Source organism: Phoxinus phoxinus (genome assembly GCF_949152265.1).
Source record: "Phoxinus phoxinus genome assembly, chromosome: 25".
In the NCBI taxonomy this organism is placed as follows: domain Eukaryota; kingdom Metazoa; phylum Chordata; class Actinopteri; order Cypriniformes; family Leuciscidae; genus Phoxinus; species Phoxinus phoxinus.
The window spans coordinates 16,564,675-16,591,006 of NC_136900.1; the positions used below are offsets into that span (position 1 = coordinate 16,564,675).

The following is a 26,332-nucleotide window of genomic DNA, read 5'->3' on the forward strand; positions in this document are numbered from 1 at the left end:
TAATGATGACTGTACATACCAATTCTTGCTTGGTCCACACCTGCACTGTCTACAACTTCATAAGCACATTTAATTTCATCAAGTTTCATCTGAGGGTCAGAAAGAAAACAGCAACTGCAGATGGCAAGACTTCAATGACCAGATAATTGAATTGAAAGAAATTCAAAGGTTTCCAAATGAAAGAGCAGATGTGTGGTGACGGTGCATTAGTCTTACCCTGAGGAGTGTTCGTGAGATTCTAAAGAGCTGAATCATTTTCTCTGAATCATCTGCTTTCAGGTCCCGTGGTTTGACCTGCATGTGAAGGAAAAGCATGATTGTCAGATGAATTTGCTGGTTTTTGTCCCCAGCACATTCCAATAAGCAGATGTTAGTCTGGAAGCAAAGCTCAGGATAGAGATGTTTAAAAATAAATCTAGTTTAGCTGGAAATGTAGAATTGTTTTTTTACATGCAACCTTTCATACAAACAATACCCAAGCATTGTAACTTTGCATTTGCACATAGTAACACTGATTATTTGTATTTATTTTTATGTGTAAACAGTAAAATCAACATAAACCTAAATCACATAAGTTACTTTCTATCTTTATTTTTTTTACACAAATTACAACTGTCCTTCAGTTTTGCCATAATTTCCAACAACCTACCAACAATGTGACACTAAATATACAGTATATACACACTGCCGTTCAAAAGTTTAGAATCTGTAAGATTTTTAATGTTTTTAAAACAAGTCTCTTCTGCTCACCAAGGCTGCATTTATTTAAAACATTTTTTTTTTTTACAAATATTTTCTGTTTGAATATATTTGAAAATGTAATTTATTCCTGTGCTGCAAAGCTGAATTTTCAGCATAATTTCTCCAGTCTTCAGTGTCACATGATCCTTCAGAAATCATTATAATATCCTGATTGGGTGCTCAAGAAACATTTATTATTATTATCAATGTTGAAAACAGTTGTGTCATTTTTTTTCCAGGATTCTTTGATGAAAAGAAAGTTCAAAAGAACAGCATTGATATGAAATAGAAACTTTTGTAACATTATACACTACCGATCAAAAGTTTGGGGTGAGTAAGAATTTTTATCATTAAAAAATGTATACTTTTAGATAGCAAGAATGCATTTAATTGATCAAAAGCGACAGTAAGGATATTTATAATGTCACAAAATATTCTATTTCAAATAAATGCTGTTCTTTTGAATGTTCTATTCATCAAAGAATCCTGATTTATTTTACACAACTATTTTCAAAATTGATAATAATAATAATAAATGTTTCTTGACCAGCAAATCAGCATATTAGAATGTTTTCTGAAGGATCATGTGACACTGAAGACTGGAGTAATGATGATGAAAAATCAGCTTAGCATCACAGAAATCAATTACATTTTTAAATATATTACAATAAAAATCGAATAATATTATACTGTATTATATTGTAATATTTCAATATTACTGTTGGTTTAGTATTTTAATCAAATAAATGCATCCTTGGTAAGCATAAGACACTTCTTTTTTTTTTACATTAAAAAACTATATATACACTGCCGTTCAAAAGTTTGGGAAAATATAAAAATATATATAATATAATAATAATTAGGGCTGTCAAAAGATTAATCGTGATTAATCGCATCCAAAACAAAAGTTTGTGTTTGCATAATATATGTGTGTGTACTGTGTATAATTATTTATATATATAAAAACACACACAATCTTGTATATATTTAAGAAAAATTGGTTATAGTTATATATAAAATATTTATATATAATATAAATTATATAAATGTATATACAGTATATAAATGCAAATATTTCTTAAATATATACATGAATGTGTGTGTATTTATACATAATAATTATACACACACATATATTATGCAAACACAAACTTTTATTTTGGATGCGATTAATCACGATTAATCTTTTGACAGCCCTAAATAATATAATGTGGATATATGATTTAGGATACATCAAATGTTTGCTATAAAGTCCATATCCATGTTTTTCACATTATATATAATTATATATATATATATATATATATATATATATATATATACAGAATATAGCCTAAATTTAAATATATGAAATACTACTTTTTTCCATCGATGTAATTTCTACTACAGAATGTTTTTAAACACATAAGACACATACGGTTATATATTCCTGATCATTGTAACTTATCAAAACACAGATTTGCGTCACTATTTTTATGCCTCAAAATGATACACATACCATTAAAATCAAATGACAGATTTTCTCATCATCATCTCCCAGATCCTCTGGGTCTAGTCCCATGAGCAGCTTCCAGTCTGCGGCTGCAGGCATCTTTCAGCTCCCGTGCAAATGTCCCACAGTGCTGGACTCAACAACAGTTGACCTGGTAAATGTCAGATTTTCTACAGACAGATAAATGGCATGCTAATGTCAAAAGACAAGCTAACGTTAGATATTATTAGCAAGAAATGCAGACCTCAGGAAACACAAGATTAGCACTCTGCAACTGGGCACATTTTGTTTTGTTTGTTAGCTAACTTACATTATACAAATGCGTTTCTTAATGTCACACATGCACATTTTGTATATATTCATAAAAAAGACACTGTAAATAACGGGTTCAGACCTTATTGATAAAACAGCCTAGCCATCTTGTGTTTCCCTTTCTCTACTGCTTCTCTGCTTCTAGGCAACCAAGAAAACAGTCGTAAAGCGGAATGTCGTAAACTCGTCTCCGTGGGTTCTTGATTTTACGCCATACGATTTGTGACGCTCATAAAATATTATATTATGCTGTACATTCTAGGGAAAATATGGAAAATATTTATTAGTAGATATCTTTTCATTGAACTGATCTGGCGAAACATAAAGTCCTAAACTAGCGATTTTTAATTCATTACTTTTATTCTGCCAGGAATTTTGACCCGGAAGCGGTATTGTCCCTGTTAATTCAATGCTTCAGATCGAACTTGCTGCTTCAGCCAAAATAAACACACACACATTCTGTTTTCATTTAGTTTTTTACCAGACATGACAAGGTGAGTTGTCAATCTATTTAAATCCTGACGATCACTGATGACAGATTGAGACTGATTGTTTAATGATTGAAGTCATTGAATGCTAAAGGAACAGCTTAAGTCAGACTTGATCTTTGATCAGACCAGTGTCTTGCAAATTTAAACCAATTTCTTTTAATCATCAGTACATTAATGTTATTTATTAGGAATGGGTGTTGCTTTGATGATTTCATAATGTTATGTATGCATTATCCGATTAATCTCAATGAAAACAAATGCTAACTGATAGCTAGATGGGCTGGTCATGATTTATGGGGGTGCGCCTTTCTCTGCTCCGTTCAATCCGCACGAATTATTCTATTATTACAATCATTCTACTAATTTATAAGTGTATTTCGGTTTGCAACATGGTTGCAAAAAGCTCGCAACTCGCAATGCAGTAGTTTGATTTAAACGGGTATTTAAAGGTCATAGGAAATTTAAGGGGGTTTTAAATTGGTTTTCCAGGCATGGAAAGGTCATCAAAATAAATAAAAATTAAAACGGATTAGGAATTTTTGTAATGATTATATATTTGTCTATCTCTGTTCTGCTCTAAAATATTATTACAATTATTTTAAAATAAATGTAATATTAAATTTAGTTTACATTTTAGTACCATAGTTTATTTTATCACATATATATATATATTTGGAATTTTTTATTTAGCTTTATTTTTATTTAATTTGTAGTAATTCTAATACTTCTTAAACTTATTTAATTGATTTGCTGAGTTTGTTTTTTGATCCAGTATTTATATTATATTTCAGATTTATTTTAACAAAAATCAATTTTAATAGTTTTAGTCAACAACAATAACAACACTGTTTTGTAGATCTTGTGAACTCTGTTTGTCAGTATTATCATCATTATTATTATTAAATAAAATAATAAATAATAGTTACATACTTCCTCTGCCTTACAATATAAGATATCGACCAAACCGTAAATGGCAGTGACTAAAAATTTGTCAAAATGTTGACACCTTCTTTGGTTATTAAAAATAAATCAGAACTTAAATGACGCTGTAGAGCACATAAATAGAAATCGTCATTGTCAACAGTCATCAAAAACATTTTTAACTTCAACATGGCTACCTGAAGCCAATGAAAAATGTAGGGTGTTGGCTTAGTTTACTAAAAAGGCTAAAATTTCTAGATCAAATAAGTACCGGTAAGTAATGAAATTTGGTAAATGTATGTAGTGTACGTTACTCTAGGGAGGCTACACAAATCTGACTCGTCTCAGTCTATTGATGGCGCTATAAAATCATTAACATTAAAGATTGCTCTCATTGTGACATCCTTGGTGTGTTTGGCTTGACATATTGTATAGGCTACCATATTTTTCATCAAGGTCCTATGTGAATATATGAAGCCAGTTTTAAAATGCCTGGCATCAGCAATCAGATAGGCTATTTGAAATGAATCAAACCAGTTCACATAAAGGTCTGAATGATTTATTGGCAACATTGCCTGAATTCAAATGATTTTGTAATCATGTCAGGAGGCCCAGTTGTTACTTGTTTGCCTTTGCAGTGATCAATGAGGTCTCACGTCGGCGATGGCTGTAGTGTCGTGGAAGGAGATCTGTCTTCTGACTGGACTGGTGGTGGGCTGCTACTGGAACAGCCTGTTCTGTGGTTTTGTGTTCGATGATGTCTCTGCTATCTTGGATAACAAAGACCTTCGTCCCACCACACCACTGAAGAACCTCTTTCTCAATGACTTCTGGGGCACACCTATGTCAGAGGTAGTACATCTTTCTTTTGCATAGTGAAGAACTTCAGCTTGCTTTCTCAAGGCGATATGTTTTTGTTTTGGAGGCTCGTCGTATCCAACCTTGTATTTTTCTCCAGGAGAGGAGCCATAAGTCCTATCGGCCACTTACTGTTCTCACCTTCCGCCTCAATTACCTGTTCAGCGAGTTGAGCTCCTCGTCATACCACCTCCTCAATGTGGTTCTTCATGCCATGGTGTGTGTCCTCTTTCTCCATTTCTGCCGTCTGCTCCTGGACCGAAGCACCAGCCTCATAGCAGCCCTGCTGTTTGCCGTCCATCCCATTCACACAGAGGCTGTAAGTAACTGCTATTATGTCATTTTAAAGTACCGCTATTATGCTTTTCCAGATATTACTATCAAAGTGCATTATAAATGGAGTTATTGTCTCCCAAAAGAAAAAAGCATTTCTGAACTGCCTGAAACGTGTCATCAGTAATTCCAGTCTTACTTCTTGCTTGAACCTATGTAGGTTTGTAACAAATGCCACTCTTTGGTCTTCATTGGCTGCCCATGAACGACTACTTTGACTCGCTCTCAAATTCTGTAGTTGAGGCCTGGAAAAGTCTGGTCCGTGTAGTTGGTATGTCGAGAAGATGCTGTTTTATGCGCTTTGAATTTCCAAAGGATGAGGACTCCCGTATGAATTGATATGGTAAAGCCGACGCCATCATTACTGTTCGTACCACTGAGCTGAGGAAGATCTGGAGCTGAAATTCAGATATAATAATGGCCTTTTCATTTCTGACTTGCGCTGTAAGTGTTGGACCAATCACAACAGACTGGGCCATCTGACCAATCAGAGCAGAGCAGAGTAGACCAATCACAACAGACTTGGCCCTCTGACCAATCAGAGCAGAGTGGACCCATCACAACAGATGTTGCCCTCTGACCAATCAGAGCAGAGCAGAGTAGTCCAATCACAACAGATTTGGCCCTCTGACCAATCAGAGCAGAGTGGACCAATCACAACAGATTTGGCCCTCTGACCAATCAGAGCAGAGCAGAGTAGACCAATCACAACAGACTAGGCCTTTTGACCAATCAGAGCAGAGTAGGCTCTCAGAAAGGAGTTTAGAGAGACCAGATCCTTGAGCGAACTGTTTCAGACACTGTGAGAAAAGAGGTGATGCTGCAATGTATATATTATGATCAAATTAATGTGTTTTTTGACCCTGGATGCATGTAAACCTGTTGTATGAGACCTTCAAAGCATAATTAGGAACCATTAAAATAGCATAATAAGGACACTTTAACAGATTTAGCAACATATTTTATGTATCTGACATGTTAATGAACTCCAGTTGTGGAATTAGTTTTTGCTACTTTCATGTTAAGTTTCTTTATCGATCCTGATGCTTCTGGTTGACCTTTTTGGAGTTTCCTCCTTGGTCATTTTGCCTTTGTTGCTTGAGGAAATGAACTTTGGCACAAAGTTGAGGAACAAACACTTCAACATAGATGAAGCGACTTTGCAGATGCTGCCTCATGATGGCAGTAATAGATAGAGCTTCATGTCCCAGTGTGCATTGCATGTAAACAGTTGAACATTACCATGGAAACACTGTTTGAAATTGAACCCTTTTCATTTCAGTCAATATTTGTTTCCTATTTCGTATATGCTGTCCTTTCTTTTTAAGCGAGATATCACTTGTTTGAAGTTCATAAGGTCAAAATTCTTGGAGAGGGGGATTAAATGAACCGTATAAGCTGAGTACAGTGGTATGCTATCTGATTAGAGTGCATTAGGACTGGGGTTGGTTTATCAGTTAAAAATCTGGGATGCTAGTGAAATGGTTGGGGGATCAGTCTCCGTGCGGGTGACATAAAAATTGAAGTTTTAATCTGATCGGAGTCTCTGATCGGTCTTTCTCTAAAACTGTTATACCATCTACCATTGTGCTTATCTTTAGACGGTCTATAGAAATGATATATAGTACATTATTTTGTATAAAAAGGTGAAAAATGCCACGAGGAGTCTTTCAGGAACATTTCTGAGTGATGATCTGAGCAAACAAATCTTTCGCTTCAAAGTTATGAGTCGATTTAATTTGATTAGCTATTCACAGAAATGCACAAACTCCACAGCCATTTTTGCTACTGCGGTATAAATCACACTACCGGTATAAAATGGCTTATAATCTAATTTCAATGTGGAAATAAAGTTTAGGAGGAAAATTTGATAATGGTTTGACGTTCTGTGAATGAGTAATATTTGAAGGTCACTTATTAAATCAGAAAATTTGTGACATTGAGCATGTGAACTCGTCCAAAGTTCAGATTTTGATTCCATTGTAGCACACCAGGGGCCTGATGCATAAACGCTTTGTACGCACAAAAATTGCATTGAAATGTGCCTACACAATTTTTCCATGCACGTATTGAGATTTATAAACATAAACTTGCCTTAAATATGTGTGCACCATCCACACACTCCAGACCGTGCTTACTCACTCTTTAAATGGAGATACACATTTAGATTAAATATTCCACTCTCATTAGGTGTGCTGTTGATGTTGTGTGCAGGCAGACAGTAGCCTAATAATAATTGATAACTCCTGTGATCTTCCCAACATTGTGAAAAATACCATTGTATTTGAAGGATAGAATTAGAAGGAAACTGTAAGATTTGTTTTGTCAGTGTGTCAGACAATTGTATTTACAACGCAAAAAAGAAGTAAGCCTATATCTGTTTCCATTTTTAAAAAAAATAGGCAAAATGCAATAAATTTGATCCTTTTAAAACAATTTATAAATAGGCTACTATTTTGCCAATGGTAAAGAATAAGAAAACCCCTTTATTTATTTATATAAAAGTGTATTTATTCTTAAACAAGACAAGGACGATTAATGATTTTTAATCTGACGGCACAAACGTTATTTATATTCCATATCTTATATTTTCCTAATGTTTTGTAGCCTACCGTTAAACGTGGTATCATGAAGATGGGAATTTGCATATGGAAATTATGGATATCTCGCTCTTGTGCCATTTGTTGAAGACCCGTTTATTCATCTCTGAAAGGCCAATGACGCATGACGATATGGGCTGGGTTACCTACCTGACAACATCATATAAATGCAATCGCATGTGTCATTCCCTTTGTTCTACAGTTCTTCAACTGTGCTGCTAGAACACCATTCCCGTCACATTCACAAGAAAACCCACGGTTGTGACTCTTGTTGAAGAAAAAAGCATAAAAGATACGTTTTTAGCTCGAGTTTAGCACAGCTAACAAATGACTAATGAATTTATGTTCAAAAATCTGAACATGAGTTCTCGCCCCTGTTCTATGGCATGTGGGTGTTTATGGTATACTCACGAGCACTGTCCAGTGTGTTTGGTATTGTCCACGCTTGGCTGGATCTCTAACACCGTTGCATGTGTGTGCTGCCGGCAGCTTTATCATTTCACACTTCAGAGGCGTGTAGCACATACTCAGTGGGTCAGTGGCAGACACGGTACGACTTGTCTTCGGGTGCTGATCCAGATGCGATGATCGTAATTTTTTAGGATGATCGTGTGGAGACCGAGGAGTGTCGTGTAGTGTTCACGGCAAGGTTCCTCTGGCTTCAGGATTATTCTGTCTTGCTGGATGCGGGCGAGGATAACTCTGATGATATTCTTCAAGCAGAGCAGATCACAGCCCCCCCGAGGTGGTGGGTGGAAGTGAAGTGATGGAGGGCTCTTGCATTTATCTGTATCGAAGAGTGGCAAAAAAGTTTGTGGGTACAGTGGCCTAAACGATACATGGAGGGATCAGATACAGATTTGACTCCTGTAGAAACAGTGGTGAGAACTCGCCTGCCGATCTACCCAGATTGGGTAGAAATGACCCTGCAAGATAGCGGGCTCCGTTTTAAGTCAAAGAAAATGTATGCCCTGCATACAAGGCCTCATGTGTCTTAGATCTGCGGCAGTTGAACAAACGCTTATGCTGTAAGCATTTTGAACTTGTAACAGCTTGTCACCTGTTATGCCCTCTACATCCTTGGGATTGGCTTACATCGGTGGATATGCCAGATGCTTATTGACATAATCCATCCGGGGCACAGAAAATTTCTGCGGTCTCTGTCGAGGGGTTTGCCTACAAGTTTATGTCCCGAGCACCGCGCATATCTGCAAGGTTATGGACAGGAGTTCCCCACTGGGGTTGAATGCCCTGTCACATGTATAGCTCTGGACTCTGCTGTATGCATTCCTGGGTCTGTCACTGATTTGGTGGCTCCTTGCTGGCCAGGAAAGTCATTGTTCGCGAGCATCATGACGTTGCTGTAAAGCACACCGTGGTGTCTTTCTCTATGGAGGGACCTGCTGTCCCAGGCAGGAGGCAGATTCTGCACCCTCGGCAGGACCTGTGGTCTTTAGGGGCCTACCTGTTGAGAGAGGGAGAATCTGATTGTAGCTACAATACAGAGTGCTTCGATTTTGAAGTGCGTTGCGCGTATTTGAAGCTTGGTGTGAGGGAAGATCTTTATCGCCGTATCAGTGCCCGATTGAGGGTAAACTGATTTATTCGAAGGAAGGTCACTCCTGCTCCACGCTGAAAGTTTTTGGATGGCCGATTCGACTTGTCATGAGGGAATTAAGGGTGCTGCGGCAAAGTGTACACCTGTTTGCCTTTCGCTTCCTTAAAGGCCCGGCTATACTTCATTTTCTGTCTCTAGCACAGTCGAGAGAACGCATGCCTTTCAAAGTATACTCCTTTGGCCGTGTGCATGGAACGCACTTGGCGCATGCAGACTATCTAGCGGATTTGGTTTTCAAGTCACTCGCACATGCGCTGTTATCCGCACAATCACAAAAACTGGGCTGCACGCGGACTGTGTGCGCAGTCACCTGCGGACCCTCATGATGATTATTACGTCACATGGACAGTGTGTGGACCGTCGTGGAACTTCTGCATTGCACTCTGCATCACGCACAGTTGGGCGTGCGAGCCTTTCAAGGTATACTCCTTTGGCCGTTAGTGCAGAAAGACACGTTTGGCAAGCACACACTTCATGCGCTGTCCAATTTTTGCATCCAAGTTGCATTTGGTGATGTTAAGTCCGGATGCGGCGTATGCTCCTAAAGTCATGTCGGGAGTGTGCTCTCATTCGAGCTGCCTTTCCTGTAAAATCTCTGACAGGAGACTTGCTCTGTGCCCTGTGCGAGTTGTACGCAGGTACATTGAGCAGATGCTGGCTGTGCGCTCATCTGACCAGCTTTTTGTCATACTGTCATTGCCAGTGGGAACCCGCTATCTAAGTGATGTCTTTCACATTGGACATCTTTCAAGCATGGATATGTCTATAGCATATAAGGTGTTGGTTTTGCCTGCAGGGGTGCGTGCACACTCTAGGAGAGGCAGGGAAATGTCATGGGCATGGTTTAAGATTTTGTGCGGCTGCCAGTTGGGCATTACCGCGCATGTTAGTCTGGTTTACTGACTACATGTCACTGCAGCGACGATAGCTCAGTCTGTACTCACCGCAGGTTTAAAAAAATAAATAAAAAATTCTCCAAGAGGCCATCGCTCCCTTGAAAAAGGAAAAGGGGTATATGGCGATGCTGGGCCCTTACATTTAGTTCAGCGACTTTGGGGGGTGTGAATATATGTCCCATAGTCATGTGCTGTACTGAGTGAACCGACTGAATGGGAAACAATGAGTTATGCACATAAATACTGTTCCCAGAAGGAGGGAAACGGGGTACAACTCTTCTGAGCCCCGTGCAGTCGGAGTGAACAAAGGGAATGTGACTGCATTTATATCCTGGGGGCAGGTAACCCCGCCCGCGTCGCCATGCGTCAACTGCCTTTCAGGTGTGAATAAGGGTGTCTTCAGCAAATGGCACAAGAGCATAATATACCACAGTCATGTGTTGTACCTCATTTCACTCCTTCTGGAAACAGTAGTTATATGCATAATAACTCATCGTTTGAATGAATCATTCAATGAATACTTTCATTACCGAATTGATTTTCATTTAGGAATGATATTTTGTGGGTGTTTAAATCTAGATCGCGATAATTTAACGATTAATCATGCAGATCTAATGTACACTATTATTTGTAATAAAAAATTGCATTAAAGTTAAGAGCTTTTGCACTTTTGATATCACTGATTGTTTATAACAATTCATTATAACATGATTATCTTATAGAACTGCTTGCATTATTTTTAGCAAAGGTTCTCACAGGATGAATGAAAGGGAAAAATTATTACTGCTTTACAGCTATGATTGATTGCTTAAAACTGGTTCCTCTTGCACCTGTCACATGACTCTTCATTGCATAAACATCCCCATCCAATCTCATTCTTGGCATTAATAAGAAGCACTAATATAAGTCATAAGACATTTAATTTGGCACATTTTGATGAAATGAAACGCCACGTGACGAGTGTTGAGAGATTTGCACATCGAGCTGTTGAAATGTTTAATCGCGTTCCTTCGGTATGTGCAGGTAACAGGTGTCGTTGGCAGGGCTGAGTTGCTGTCCTCCATTTTCCTGCTGGCTGCTTTCCTGGCATACACCAAATCAAAAGGAGCCGATCACTCCATCGGTAAGCGTTGCCATCGCATAACCTCATAATCCATGCATACATTCACGCCGCAACAAGTTCATTTCTAGGACATGACGCGCAAGCTGTGACTCGCCTCCCATTCAAAAGCTCACGAGCTCCCCACCCAGAAGTCTTGAGTACACAGCTCCAGTTTCACAGATCGATCAAATTGGCATGTTGTTTCTGACTGGATGTACTACACAACAATTATTATTATACTGTCAACCTCCCACTGTGATTCTTGATATTTTTTTAACAAGAATGTTAATCCCGTCACAATATTTTTGTTTTCACCCTGTCCACGGTGTGATGACAAGCGATTATTTTCTTATTTTATTTCATTTTCATTTCTTTTGTTCATCTTAAATAAGCCGTCACCTTTATTTTAAAATATATTGCATGATTGAATAGTGCATGCAAGTGTTGTATTGTATGCTAAGCCAATGTTCTTAATATGACCTATAATCCGCATCATTAATGTCTCAGTTGGCACAGTACTATGCCACCACTGTTGTATTGTATATATCAATATTAAGCTACCATATTGTTACAGACAAAAACATTGAATATATAAAAGTAATTTAGAATTGAATATAGTCTTATTTTTGTTCATGTCTTTGACTGTCGCATCACATCTTACAGCATTAGTGCCACATTTTTAAGACACCATATGAATTTAAAAACAATCTCTAGATCCCCATGGTCCGTTCCATTCCATTCTGTCTACCCCATTCATCTGTTTTCGAACACAAGAACACAGTCATGTGAACGGCTTTTGATGTTGGGAGTGGTTTGGCAAGTCACATTGTGATAATTAATCATGCTAAATTAACACGTTAAATTGACATCTCTGTTTATGTTAAGTGTTTTTCCCTGATTCTTTTGAAAAGACTTGTGGGACGAGATCCCCTAATTTCCCAATGAAGAACAACACCAGGCTCTTCTCCTTTGCTGATCCTTCTTCCACTTTCTTTCATCTGAATGATGTTTGAAAGATGCATAAAGTTACTCAAAAGCACATCCGACATGTTAGAAATGAAGTACGCGCTTATGAGATGAAGACTTAAAACATATCACTTTCCTGGATCATATTCAACTTTCTCTTTCAGTGTGGACTCCCATCATTTCAACTGTATGCCTGGTTGCCGTTGCCACGCTATGCAAGGAGCAAGGAATTACTGTTATTGGGATATGCTGTATTTACGAGGTCTTTGTTGCCCAAGGGGTAAGAATGACATTTATTTATCATCTTGTAAATAAAGGATGTGTGGCGTGCATGGTTAAAGCCAATATGATCTGCTATGGAGTCTTGGGATCAAAAGCTTATTTGTTAGAAAGTTAAAAAAAAAAGACAACTATTTTGATTTTAAGGGAAGTCATAAAACATCCTTCTCTTTTTGATATTATATTAAAAGCCCTATTTTGTTGGCAGAAAGACAGAGGGAGAGTGAAACCGCTACCCAGATGGAAAGACTTAACGCGTCCTCATGGGGCGCAGCCTCACACGATGACTACAGAAATATTTGTACACGTTTGTCTGTTGGTGTCACTATCTTGACAGTTTAATACCAAAAAAATCCTTGAAACAAATCTATCGACCTGCTAAATGCATATCGTTGCGGCGGAAGAAATTCAAAAATTAAACGTAAAGCAGATAAAACGGTTTGCTGTATCAGTGGGAGCAATTTCCTGTGCCGTTTTGTAATATTTTTTAGACATATTGAGTCTAAGGCTCTAAATCCATCTCTCGCAGTGAAAATCACTTCAACAACTTGCCCTATATACTTCATTGGCGTTTTGACAGTCGCTAGTTAATTTGGTGTGAATATAAAATACGTTTAAAAACCCAGAGGGCATGTCTGCGTTGAGTCTTTTCAAAGAAGAGAGTGATAACCAACAGCATATACAGGTTTCTTATCTGATACGACATTCAGTACCTTCTGCCTGGAAAAAGCTATGCAAGACATAACTATTTTGGAAGTGACAGTTGAGTAAATACCTTCGGGGCAACATCTCTCATTTCTAATAGCAGTGAAACAAAACGGCAAAGTCTCATAGTTTTGTTAACCACAAGTCTTACCAGATGTGAAAACACCCTGTTGCCTATTCCGTTTAAAACAATCTACAGGATTTCAAAAAATCTAAATGTGTTGATGCACTGACGCGAGTTAGATGCTGTACACATCGCATGTCACAGACATTAAGGATGCAGTGTCCCTTCAAAGAGTCTTTTCAAATGCTCATGTTTAATTGTATATCAATTGTTACCAGCTAGCAGCCGATTAGCATCTGTATTTAAATATTAAGTGAAAGCCACTCAGCGACATTGCGTTCATTCTGTCCATTAGCGTTCGGATGTTCCCCGGGGTCTTTGCTCTTTTGACAGCCATCCATTCGCTTTGCATTATGCAATTACATTTTTACATAATGGACTGTGGCATAACCGTCTTATGTGAGCTAGCAACTGAATGAATGTAAGCAGCTGTTGTTTCTGACAGGAACTTGAGGTCTGTGGCTCTTTGCCTTGGACAAATCTTTGCTCCGTTCACCCCGTACGCAGCCCTCAGCTATGCCTCTAATTCAGCCCATATGCACGAGTAGCCCATTGACTTTGATGTTTCGCTGAAATACATGTAGCTTAAGTAATTATTCTAATCGGCCTAAGTCGTTAGAGGAGCAGCGTTTAAACGATAATGTATTAAATGTAATGTTGAGCTAATGTATCCGGAGCAGAGCCAATGTGGCGTGTGAAAGTTTCGTTGCAGCGACCTCTAACGTAGCATTTATCGCTGTGAAATAGCTTCTCTTTTTTGGGGGGGTCGGGACTGTGGTCTAGTGGTTAACCTGCTGGCAGACAGATTAAGCTGTTGTGGTCAAATGGGGGGTGTGGGTTTGAATACAGCATGTATTGTGTCTCTTCTTGACATCGTTTCCTGTCTTCTCTACAATTTTGTCAACAAAAATGGAAAAAGCCCTAAGCATTATATAAGAATTATAGAAAGTTAAATATTTATTACTAGTTAAATAATTGAAAATATAAAATTATGTAATTAACTACTTCTATGTTAAATGCATGTTCATTATTTTAGACTTAATTTATTACAAACTATATTTGATGTATTTAATTTATTCTTATTTAATTATTACTACAATACTTTTAAACTTAGTACTTAATACTTTAAACAATTTTATATACATGACTATTCAAAAGTTTGGGTCAGTAAGGTTTTTTTTTAAATAGAAATTCATAATTTTATACAAAATTATCAAAATTGACAGTACACATTTATAATATAACTAGATTTATATTTCGAATAAATTATGTTCTTTTAAACTTTCTATTCATCAAAGAATCCACGAAATATTAAGCAGCAAATCTATTTCATAAGAAATGTTTCATGTTGACAATGAAAAGCTATTTTAAGTTGCAATAATTTACTGTATTTTACAGTAATTTACTGTATTAATTTACAAATTAATACTTTTTGACTTCTTTCAAAAACATTTTAAAAAATCATACCGACCCCAAACTTTTGAATGGTAGTGTATATATGTCAATTAAAATTGTAAAAATGAAAAATGTATTTGATGGTTATAATAAATAAAATAAAGTGCACATAAATTAATTAAATATGTTTCTCTATATAATTTGTTCTAAATATATATTTTTCTTAATCATGTCAGTCATTTTCTCCTTGTTTTTTTTAATACAGTTTACTCTGCCCATGCTGATTGACACCCTACTTCAGGTGGTGAGAGGGAAAGATGGTTTTCCCTATGCTGTCCTCCAGATCCTTCTGAAGCTCATTGTCCTGATCATCAGCACACTTTTGCTGGTCATCGTCAGGGTGCAGGTCATTCAGTCCCAGTTGCCAGTGTTCACCAGGTGAGACCAGTGAAACCTCAGTGATGTACTATCACTTTACATTGAAAGTGAAACTTAAAGGTCCCATGGCATGGATTATTTTATTATTTTATAATGTTTCCTTGGGTGCCCTTATGATTTTAGTATGTTTTTTTTTTGGTCATAATTTAGAAATAGAAGTAATTTTTCTTAGCCTGATTTTAGCCTCTGATCTGAATGCTCTGTTTGAAGCGGCATGTCTGCTGTGAGACCTCAGTGTAAACCCCCACTGTGATTGGCTGACATGCTTGCATATGAAATAGCCAGCATTACATGTGGAACTCTCTCGAAAACTTTTACTATTACAGCTATTATACATTTTTAATAGCTATCGAAATAAAAAAATTGTGAGAAGTTTTTAAAGTATTTAGATCTATTCCCTTCGCAGGGAATCTATATCCTTCACAGGGAATCTATTCCCTTCCTGTTCTGTGATCGCTTGTATATATTTCAATCACAGTTTAAATAAGATTATTTTCATCCTACTAAGAGAAACGATGTGAAATTGATATTTTAGTCACTGGCTTGATTTACTGATGCATAAACAGTATTGAGTATTGAGCTTAGGGTCATGACCGAAAGGACAAGATCCCGGACACAGGCGGCCGAAATGAGCTTTCTCCGCAGGGTGGCTGGGCGATCCCTTAGAGATAGGGTGAGAAGCTCGGTCACTTGGGAGGAGCTCAGTGTAGAGCCGCTGCTCCTCCACATCGAGACGGGTCAGCTGAGGTGGCTCGGGCATCTGTTCCGGATGCCTCCTGGACGCCTTCCCGGGAAGGTGTTCCTGGTGCGTCCCACCAGGAGGAGACCCCGGGGAATACCTAGGACTATGTCTCCCGGCTGGCCTGGGAACGCCTCGGTGTCCCCCCGGAAGAGCTGGAGGAAGTGGCTAGGGAGAGGGAAGTCTGGGCATCTCTGCTTAGACTGCTGCCCCCGCGACCCAGGCCCGGATAAGCAGAAGATGGATGGATGGATGGATGGAAACAGTATTGAACGATTTTGAGAGAAAGATTATCTGTCTGAACTTGAACAATTACACATCAGAAGTTCACATTACCCACTGGTTCTTCAGAGGCTCGTGTTCATTTGTACATCTAAACACTGAGCAACTGCCATGCTTCGCTCGTTTGCAAGCCTATTGTCTCTCTCGAAGAAAAAATAATATTGCGCTCGCGTAGCTCATTTTCTCATAGGCGGGACCAATTCTGTTTGCGGGCAAAGCAGAGAAAGGGGAGGTAACCTTTCCCCGTATGACGACATATAGGGAAGATTCCAGATTCGGCCATCTGAGCTTTAATTTTCTCAAAATCAGAGCAGGATTGGTTTACACCTATCAAAATGTCTAGCCACTGGGGGACCATAGGCACTAGGCAGGCTAGGGGAACTCATATTAATGTTAAAAAACCTCATAAAGTGTCATTTTCATGCCATAAGACCTTTAATTTTCAGCATCATTACTTCAGTCTTCAGTGTCACATGATCCTTCAGAAATCATTCTAATATGCTGATTGGCTGTTCAATAAACATTTATTATTATAATCAATGTTGAAAACAGTTGAGCTGCTTAATATTTTTGTGAAAACCGTGATACTTTTTTCAGGAGTGTTTGATGAATAGTTCAAAAGAAAAAAATTATTGCTAAATTATAATTATTGTAACTAAAATATAGCTGCAAGCAGCTATTATTGGGGCCAAGCACAAACAAGAGAAGTCATACCAGCATGGCTGGGAGCTTCAGACCAACTGCAACAACGAGCATTTAAAGACATTTTAAGATGATTTTAGGCAAAATAGCTGTAAAATCATAAATGCTGTCGGTAGTAATGATTTAATGATTCGTCACTTTCGACCAATAGGTGGTGCTGTGACCAAATTGATGTGGAGGGGTCAGAGTGGGGGTGACAATGACACAAGTTTGGTGTCAATTTGCCAAAGATCGACCGATATTGATTTTTTAAAACCGATAACGATTATTTGCATGTTTACATGCCCGATAATCGATATGCAGAACCGATATTTATTTACTGTTATACTTCTGTTTTTGACACAATTATTACAACACAACTGAACTGAACTGAACAAACAATTTTATTTATAACAATCACTCCTGTTTCCAAAAAAATAAATAAACTTATTTATACACCAATAAATAGAGAAGTCTGAGGGCAAAAAATTAAGTGCACTGTTACTAAAGTGTCTTTGTTTAAAAATAAAAGCTTTGATGAGGTAAAAAAAAAAAACCGCGCTTCATGAGGCACACGCGCACGGTCTCTTGCTCCCTCTCCCTCTCTGCCGTGCACACGCTACGCGGTTTGAAGCACAGTCTCTGTCTCGCGGGCGCGCTCGCTCTTGATTCCGGGATATTTGAACTAATTTGAGATTTTAAAAGGCTATTTTGTTGGTGTCCCCTCAGCACTCGGTGGTGCCCTACGCACAGCGCGTGATGCGCCTGGTGGGAGCAGCGGCGCTGATTTGTGGAAATAATAAATTATGAATTTCCACAGAGCTGTGTTTATTTAGATGTGTATTAGCGAAATAATGGTTATGTAATAAGTGCTAATATCATTTAGGGTGTTTTAAACAAGTGAATATTGTTAAAAGTTTCATGCAGTGGCCGTGCATGAGCATTCCTGATCATCAACCCAGTGAGTGCTCAGCAATATGAACAAACTTTGTTTACGCGACTAATGGTGAGCGAATACAACAGAGAGAGAATTAAATTCAGCGCTTTTATTTACAACATGCACTCATTCACGTCGGTTTTATTTAATTCATGTAAAGATACGTCTTTATTGAGACTGGACACAACGTTTTAGGCTGACTCCGTGATTTTTTTTTTAGAGCCGCCAAGCTGCATAAATAATTTACATGTCAGGCATTTTTGTCTCAAATCTCATTCGTGCATTATGTCTGTTATGTAAAATAAGGTTGAATAATTGAAGCAAAGCAAGTAGTAGGTCTACATATAACCTACTTTACCTGTGCTGTGCACGCAGTTGTTGTTGTCTCGTCTCTCCTCAGACGCGGTGCTGCAATGGCGAAATTCTCAAAACGCCCACAAGATGGCGCCGTCTATCGGTGAATCCGATATTACAAAACCGATACCCGATTATGGGAAAATGCTTAAAAATCGGTAAAAATATCGGTAAACCGATAAATCGGTCGACCACTAGCAATAAGGCTCAGAGTCATTTTGGCATCATGCCTCAACTTTGTTTCTGCGGTATCCGAAAACGGTTTTGTCTATCGAAACAAAATCTATAACTTTTTGTTGGCACGGTCTGAAGATGATTTGACGGTTGAGGAGGAGTTCGAAAAAGTAGGTTTTTAAAGAAAATCAAAATGGTGGACAGGAAGTTTGGCTGACTTCGGCAAAATTGGTATCTATGTTCTCTGCATTACCCAAGGAATCTATTAAGACCTTCCTTAAGAAGGAATCTTCGGTGTTTGGCCCCTAATGAACATGCAGCGCATATATTTATTGGATTTAATCACAGCCTTTGATTTAATAAGCACACTAAGCCATATTGCGATTTCGGTTTTATTTCAATTAATCATGCAGCCCATGCTCAGCAGTATTGTATCCAGCGTGGACAAATGGTTTGTCACATCAAGTATGGAGTAATGCACAATCCTAAGTGGCTTATTGCCTTAATAAAAAGATTTATTACTGAACATTTGGTTTTAAAAAGGATATGGTTATGGTTTCATTGGCCAAGCAAAATAGCATCAGCATCAAATAGCAAGGGAACGATGTGACTAATGAATGTAAACATGGCATGATTGGCATCATATTATGGGAAAATCATTCTTAATCGTATATATTAAGCTTTTGAAATGAAGAGGGACGTCATGATGCTTTTATAACCATCAATAGCCTGGCCCTGAACTGAATATGATCTATATATCATCTGATCTGGAACCACTGCTATAGAGTCCTTAGATAGTGATCACTCTGCCCACCCTTAAATAAAAGAAGCATCTCGCTGAATCCAAGAGCTCTGTGTAAAATGCCTAGACATACTCCCGTCCTCTGATCATCATCCCCGGGGAAGTTGATTGGGATCTGAGTTAAAAATCCTTTTGGATTTGTCACGGAAGCGATCGCTAATCCCAAGACATAATCCATCGACTGTCTCCGACCGTCTGAATTAGTGTTATCTCACAGCTCTCTAGAGACATAATACACTGGATTAACATACTTTCGAAGTTTATTTTGTCCCTGTGTTGTATTTGGGAATATTGTGATAATGTTGGAATGCCCCAGCCAAAACAAAAACATTCTTCTTCCAAGAGATTGGATTTATGACAGGGTTGTGCAAAGGATTTTATTTGTTTTTTAATACTTGAAGTTGGCTCTCCCACACTTCAAACCTCTCTCCCAAAACACACACCCTTCTATGAAAGCCAAGCGATAAACTTCGGTTTGTGTCCATTTCAAACAGCGGAAATATTTTGCCTTTGGAAAATATTAGCTTCGAGCTTAAAAGGAGGAACATTAACGTAGCAAGTGTTTTTTAGTGAAGACTGAAAGCCCATGGTAATGTTCTGCATCTCTTAGTTTATTTTTTTTTGCTGTAGCTTGACTGGTAGCGCATGGCACTATCAACGGCAAGGTCATGGGTTCAAATCCCACGGACATTGTATACTGATATGTATATGTTAAATGTGCTGCCAAATAAATAAATGTACAATTTGAATCCTGTTTTTAAGTCGATCAGGATGCTTTAATTTCCTGTTATAGGGTGTTCATAATCATTATTAACCAGAGTGTTGCTGTTTAATGCGGTAAAGGCCACCATATTTGAATGCTTGTGATTTAAAGAACATCAACACTATTTAATCTGATTTGTGACTCTTGAACCAGAGTTAATGGCCTGTTGCCACAGATCAGTGTTGCCAACTTGGCAGCATCGTTGTTCTGGTAACTTTTCTTTTTTAGCCGCCTGATGCCTATCATTCAGTCTGACTGTTTTTCAGTGTGGCTTGGACCCTTTTAAATCTGTCTGTGGTTTTACATGCATATGGAACAAGATGCATTGCAGAATAATCGCCATGGGCTGAAATCAACAACAAAAAATGCTCTAAATGAATGCACTAAAGAAAAAAAGGTTTTATTCGCTTGGAAATGTTTATCTTGCAGGCTCATGATCTGAACACATATTCTAAGGAAAGTATGTTGCAGAATTTAATAATGTGATTTCTTTCAATTCCAAAATGGCAATTTCTATCTTCAAGACTTTCAAAACCTTTTTTTAACCTTTAAAACAAGGCTGTTTAAAAAAAAAATTTTTTTTTAATTAAATTTGAATTCCTGTTTGCGATCTCAATTTCGAATTCAGAAATTGAACTGAAATGTAAAAGCATTTTCATATCAATACTGCGGTCTATTTAAAAAATATTTTATTAATTTGAATTATTTTGTAATCGGATTGAGTGAATGATTCAATAACTCACTCATAAAGACTTCACTTGTTTCATTACTGGATGAATCAGCATTTTGAAATGAATGAGTGATTCAATGACAAATACATTTGGGCAGCGTCTGAAAACTGTAGGCGCCATTTGTGCACGAAGGTACCTCACGAAACTGATTTCGGACAGACTTCTGTGGCAGCGTAATGGTTTATTGATATACAGCCAAGTAGAGTGAGCTTTGGTGATAACTAAGAAAATATTGAATATGATAGTAATTTCTCGCTTGAAATTACATCAGAAGTTGAAACCGTTTGTCAAAAGCGTACATTTACACACAAACTGACCACCAACCACAACTTTCAGATGCCATCTTAATTTTTTAGCTCAACTGCCACAGAATGGAAAGCACAGGATTGTGGGATATCTAAGGGAGCAAAGGATCTATGCTGCCTTCAAAAATCGATCAGATGAAGGTATCTCAGGAGACAGGAAGTGAAGCTAACATTGGATTCACATGTGCCTTGATGCCTTCATACCTTGGAATGCGTCCTTGGAAGTCAGCATTTTTAAGCTTTTGGACGCAGTCTAGGTGTGTTTCGTCTTTAAGCGTCGCTGCGCAGAGTCAGACGATTGGTGTATGAAGCCTCGTATGCTTTCAAATCGCTCTCGCGATACTTTGATGTCTTATACCGATTGGTCTGCACAGCGCAACTTCAAGTCAAACACGCCTATTGTCTAACAGTCACTTGTTGCCGGACTCGCCACCTACTGGTGTAGCAATGTAATTGATACAATCTTTATTTGAAGCATCAAGCTACTTTCAAAAGGGGATTTACTGTAATTTGATCGCTAGCATAGAGAACAGTGTTTATATTCAAACTATAAACTTTTCCCAATACTTCTGTAAAATCCCAGTACTTCTGTAATAATTGAATTATATTGTAACACAGAAATAATGACTCAAATAAGACTGTTTGTGAAACTGTTTCATACCTATAACTGACAGCTACTCCGCTATAACATTTTTATTTTGATAGTTCACTTTAGACATTCTACTAACTATAAGTAATTTTGCAGCTACATGTCAACTTACCGTCATTAGAGTATTAATAGACTGTCTGCATAATATCTGCTAACGCTTTATTTTGTTTGTCCCCAAACAGACATTCTACTGACTATAAGTAACTTGGCAACTACAAGTCAACTTGTTCTCCTAACCCGAACCCTAACACCTAACCCTAACTTAACAGTCTACTACAGTCTACTAATACTCTAATGAGAGTTAGTTGACACTTATAGTTAGTAGAATGTCTAAAGTGGACTATCGAAATAAAGTGTAACCCAAATTTGAATATTCCAGGGTGATCGTACCTGTTAAACGTCTCCTAGACAGACGAATTTAGTTGTCATTAAGAGATGAGATCGCGTGGCTGTTTGAATCGAGATCACGACCTTTTAGCGATTAATCGTGCAGCTCTGCGGAATAGTGTAGAATTTAAAATTGTAAGAATTCAAGTTGTGTTCAGTTCTCCTCAGGCGTTCAGATCTTCAGACAATGTGGAACAGTTGTGATCTATTGAACTTAGACCCATCAAATTATATTTATGATATTGGTTAATGGTTCACAAGCACAGTACTAGCACAAGCTCTTGAACTTGCACAGTAATAAACAATTATTATTTCACCAGCCATTCTGGATATCTGAAGGAAAATATGAAATATTTAAAAATATGCTGTAAATTGTTATACATTTTGTACTAATATTGCCTTGAACTTTTTATTATTAGTATGAAACATAAAGGTTGTTGCACTAATCTCCAGTAAACATCTGAAAATAAGTTAAGCCAGTAGACCACTTTTTTAGCTAATTGATTTGGTGAAACATAAAACCAGCCTTTTCTTATCTGTATTGCTCTTATCAATGCAACCTTTTCCTAATGAATAGTATCTCCTGGTGCGGTATGTCTTAATGGAGTGGAGTAACTCATTCATTCTTTCTCATCTGTCATCAGGTTTGATAATCCAGCTGCTGTCAGCTCCACCCCGACCAGGCAGCTGACCTTCAACTACCTCCTGTCAGTAAACGCCTGGCTGCTGCTCAACCCCTCTGAGCTGTGTTGTGACTGGACGATGGGCACTATCCCCCTCGTGGAGTCCCTACTGGACCCCCGCAACCTTGCCACGTTGGTATTCTATGGTCTGCTGAGCTTCCTGGCTTTTCACAGCCTTTGGTACGGCCACAGTTCTGCCAAGATCGTCATGATGGTATGTTTGTGTGTGGGGCTTATGGAAAAATGTATTATGTGTGATTTGAAAGAACAAGAATTATCCATTTTGAACTTTTTGTTAAGTGAAGACGCATGTCTGTAACCACAAACTGAATGAGAATATTTTAACGGTTGTCTATATAAATGTAAAAAAAAACCAAGAAAATCACAAAGGGAAATTGTTTATTCAAAAACATTGATACATACTGGCCTTATTTGGAGTCTGTCAGAAACAATTTAGGGGTGTTTTCATCCATACTGGATGACCCATGCACATTAACTGGTTTCCCAGAATCCAAATAAACCCAATACTGAATTAGATATGCATCATAGTATCGTGTACTTTAAAACGATCATTATTCAAAGAATCAAAATCAAAGAACTAGTGATGTTTCAATGGCATCATTCGAACATGATGATGGTGATTACAAAATAATTGGAAACTTGCTGGGTATCTATCCCTTAAAGTCCCTTTCATGCAAGTCACTCCACTCAAAGGCCATCTGGCCAACGTCACACACAGCTATTTTTATTGGCAATTGGCAGAACAGCATCTATACACTTGAATCTCCAAAACCGGTCCCAATTAACCACATTTTTGCCACATTAGTCCGTGCCAGTGAATTGACTTAATTTTCTGGCCTTAAATGTTTCGTAACTTTGCATAAGTTAAAAAATGTTTTTGTCATTGGCAGGTGAATTGAAAATGTATTGGCTATAAATGTTTCTTAATTGTGCATTGTTTTAATTGAAATTATTTTCTTTCCAATGGTGAGTGAATTGAGTAAATTTAACTCTCATAAATATTGCTTCATTTTGAGGGCTATTTTTCCATGTATATTTTTGACCAACGGCACACTCACAGCATTATACACTAAATCAGAACACCTACGCGAGTCCATAGATTAACCAATTTGGGTTCCCCAATTTTTTTTTCCATAGTCTGAATAAAAATGTTCATGGTTCCATGGATGTTCAAGGTTCTTCATGGAACCATAGATGGCAATAAATAATCTTTATTTTTGAGAGTGTAGCACAAAAAACCCATTGTGGATGTTCCTCATATTTTCACTTTAGTCCCTTAATTTGAGAAATTTTTGATGTATGTAAAAATAAACTTTAGGCATCCTAGATAAATTCAAGTACAAATGTATAGTTTAGATTTGAATCGATTGTGTCACTATCAATAAGCACTATTGTTCTTATTTCATTTAGACAAAGTATTATATTGCAGTTCCTTAAGTTTCTACCATATTTGTGGACTACTCCATTTTACATTTTTCTCAAAGCCAGTTTGTACTCTCATTTGGTGCTTGGCAAGTAAATTCATTTTGGATCTTGTTTGTTAGGATTACGTTTCAATCACATCAAATCAGTAATACAATCTGACAACATAATTTTTGCTGTTTAATCTCAAATCACTCTAAAGAGATGTATTTTTTTCAGGCTGCTTCAGCTTAAGCGCAATTTGGTGGAAACTAAAAGTAGCTCATGCCTCAATCGAAAAGGCGATTGACTGTTTTAACTACAAGGCACTTGATGTCTAGAAATGCATGTGCGTCACAACCTTTCATTATAAACAGATGGTAATTATAACCCAAAATGGTACATTTATGGGGCAGGGTATTAATTATTGAGTTTAAGTCTAAAAGCTGCACTTAAAAATTGTTCACACTGTTTCATACCCACAGTGTAGTACGTTCTTGACCATTTATTTTTTTACCACTCCTGGAAACTGTCTCAACTCTCAGTGAATGATTAATGTCATCTGTCTGAACACAGATTTCCCCCACACTGAACTTTTGCAACTATTTCATGTTTTTAAACGTTTAGTCTCGCACAACATTTTCTTCTTCTCAATTTACAGCCCAAAAGAGCCGTGTTTTTTCCATCCGCCATAAAAGATGTTATCGTCTTATAGTCTGGCACTGCAGCTCTGATGTCTACATATGTTCAATCACTGACTGATTCCACGTTCACAAGAGTTCACAATGTCACAGTTGAAATCCCCTTGTCTTGTGTGTTTAGCTCTCCACTCGTTTGTTGTGTAACAGTGGCAGGAATCCTTCATCCGCGTCTCCACGCGCTGTCAACAGAGTTTGGTGAACTTCCTCACTGTTGGCAGAGGCCGCCCTTCGAGACCAGGGGGGGCCACAAATCATTAGCGGACAATGTGCAAAGACGCTGTGGTTAGGAGACGGAGAACAGGTTGCATGAGGATATTGGTCCGAATCTGTTTTATTTGGCCATGGTTAGTTATTTTAATGATTCCCTGTGCGCAGACCCTTGACACTCACTCTGAGCAAACAGGAAACACTTTTGTTGTGAAAGTTTGGCTAATTTGACTGTGAAGTTTTTTCCCCGACTTTTGCATGTTCCAAAGCAACCAAACAGCACACAGCGCCGCAGCTGATGAAAACCACAGACAAAGCTTTTGTTTGTGCAGAAACTTCTTTCATCATGATTGATTTTGGCCTCTGAAGCATCAAGCAAATTGGATAAATATGATGTTCCCTGTATTGCTGCTTTCGGCTCTGTTAAATCGCCCCCCCTACGTAAGCAACGCCTGACGGTTTGGTTCTTGACGTACTCTGAAGTTGCTGCCAAAACCAATTTATGCGATTTCACTTTCAAGACCGCACAATGCAAGATAAACGCCCCTGTTTTTTTGGGATGGTGCGATTTAAAAAAAGGCTTCTCTATATGACACCCTGTGGCTTACTTGACGATAAAACTAATAAATTTGAGCGTGCTTTGAAAAGTGACTCTTCGGCTGATAAAAAGGGGGAGATTAGCCGTAGCTAGACAAAACAAAATTAGTTTGTTCTTCAAAACAGGGTGTCCAAGGGCTGTGCCCTTGCAGAGGTTCAGTGTTTCAAAAAATCCTGATCTATCACCTTGTCATAAGGTGCTTTTCATAAATAAAACCTATAATCCCAATCTTACATCTTGCGGCCTGGCATGCATTGTGCAAGACAGGCGTGTTTGCTTGTGGTTTTGATGAGAAGGACCATGTTTGAGGAGCACTGCATTTACATGTTCTCATTTTTGATTAATCAATCATATCTCTTTGAACATTATCACCATTCAGAGAAATTGGACCATCGTGATTACATAGCTTGGTAGATTTCTAGCACTTGTTCTACAGGTCAATCGTGTATAATTGGGTTTAGTTCCAGATTAATCATATTTATGGTCTTGGTTTCAGACAAAGCTTTATGAAACCAGAGTGATTAGCATTCAGACCTGCACAAGCTTGTCTGAACCAAACAATGAGAACATTTAAATCCAAGATTTTTTTGCTTATGGAATTTCTTGGTTTACTGGGCCATTTTTGTGACCACTCAGGGTTGCCACT

At 37.9% G+C, this 26,332-nt stretch overlaps 2 protein-coding genes across 2 annotated transcripts in view; one reads left to right on the forward strand and one right to left on the reverse strand.

Moving 5' to 3' along the window:
- The window catches only part of cep290 (centrosomal protein 290), a gene marked incomplete at its 3' end in the record, with an annotated part of 28,034 nt that extends 25,309 nt beyond the window's left edge, over positions 1–2,725 (reverse strand). Inside the window, 4 exon segments of the mRNA XM_079604381.1 lie at positions 20–89; positions 217–294; positions 2,240–2,403; positions 2,628–2,725. Coding sequence (XP_079460507.1) covers positions 20–89; positions 217–294; positions 2,240–2,332 — 241 coding nt within the window. The 5' untranslated portion in view covers positions 2,333–2,403; positions 2,628–2,725.
- A 28-nt stretch (positions 2,726–2,753) lies between these two features.
- The window catches only part of tmtc3 (transmembrane O-mannosyltransferase targeting cadherins 3), a 37,146-nt gene continuing 13,567 nt past the window's right edge, over positions 2,754–26,332 (forward strand). The window contains exons 1-7 of the mRNA XM_079603083.1: positions 2,754–3,039; positions 4,596–4,809; positions 4,916–5,134; positions 11,286–11,385; positions 12,495–12,610; positions 15,099–15,271; positions 22,720–22,972. Coding sequence (XP_079459209.1) covers positions 4,621–4,809; positions 4,916–5,134; positions 11,286–11,385; positions 12,495–12,610; positions 15,099–15,271; positions 22,720–22,972 — 1,050 coding nt within the window. The 5' untranslated portion in view covers positions 2,754–3,039; positions 4,596–4,620. The remainder of the gene's footprint in view (positions 3,040–4,595; positions 4,810–4,915; positions 5,135–11,285; positions 11,386–12,494; positions 12,611–15,098; positions 15,272–22,719; positions 22,973–26,332) is intronic.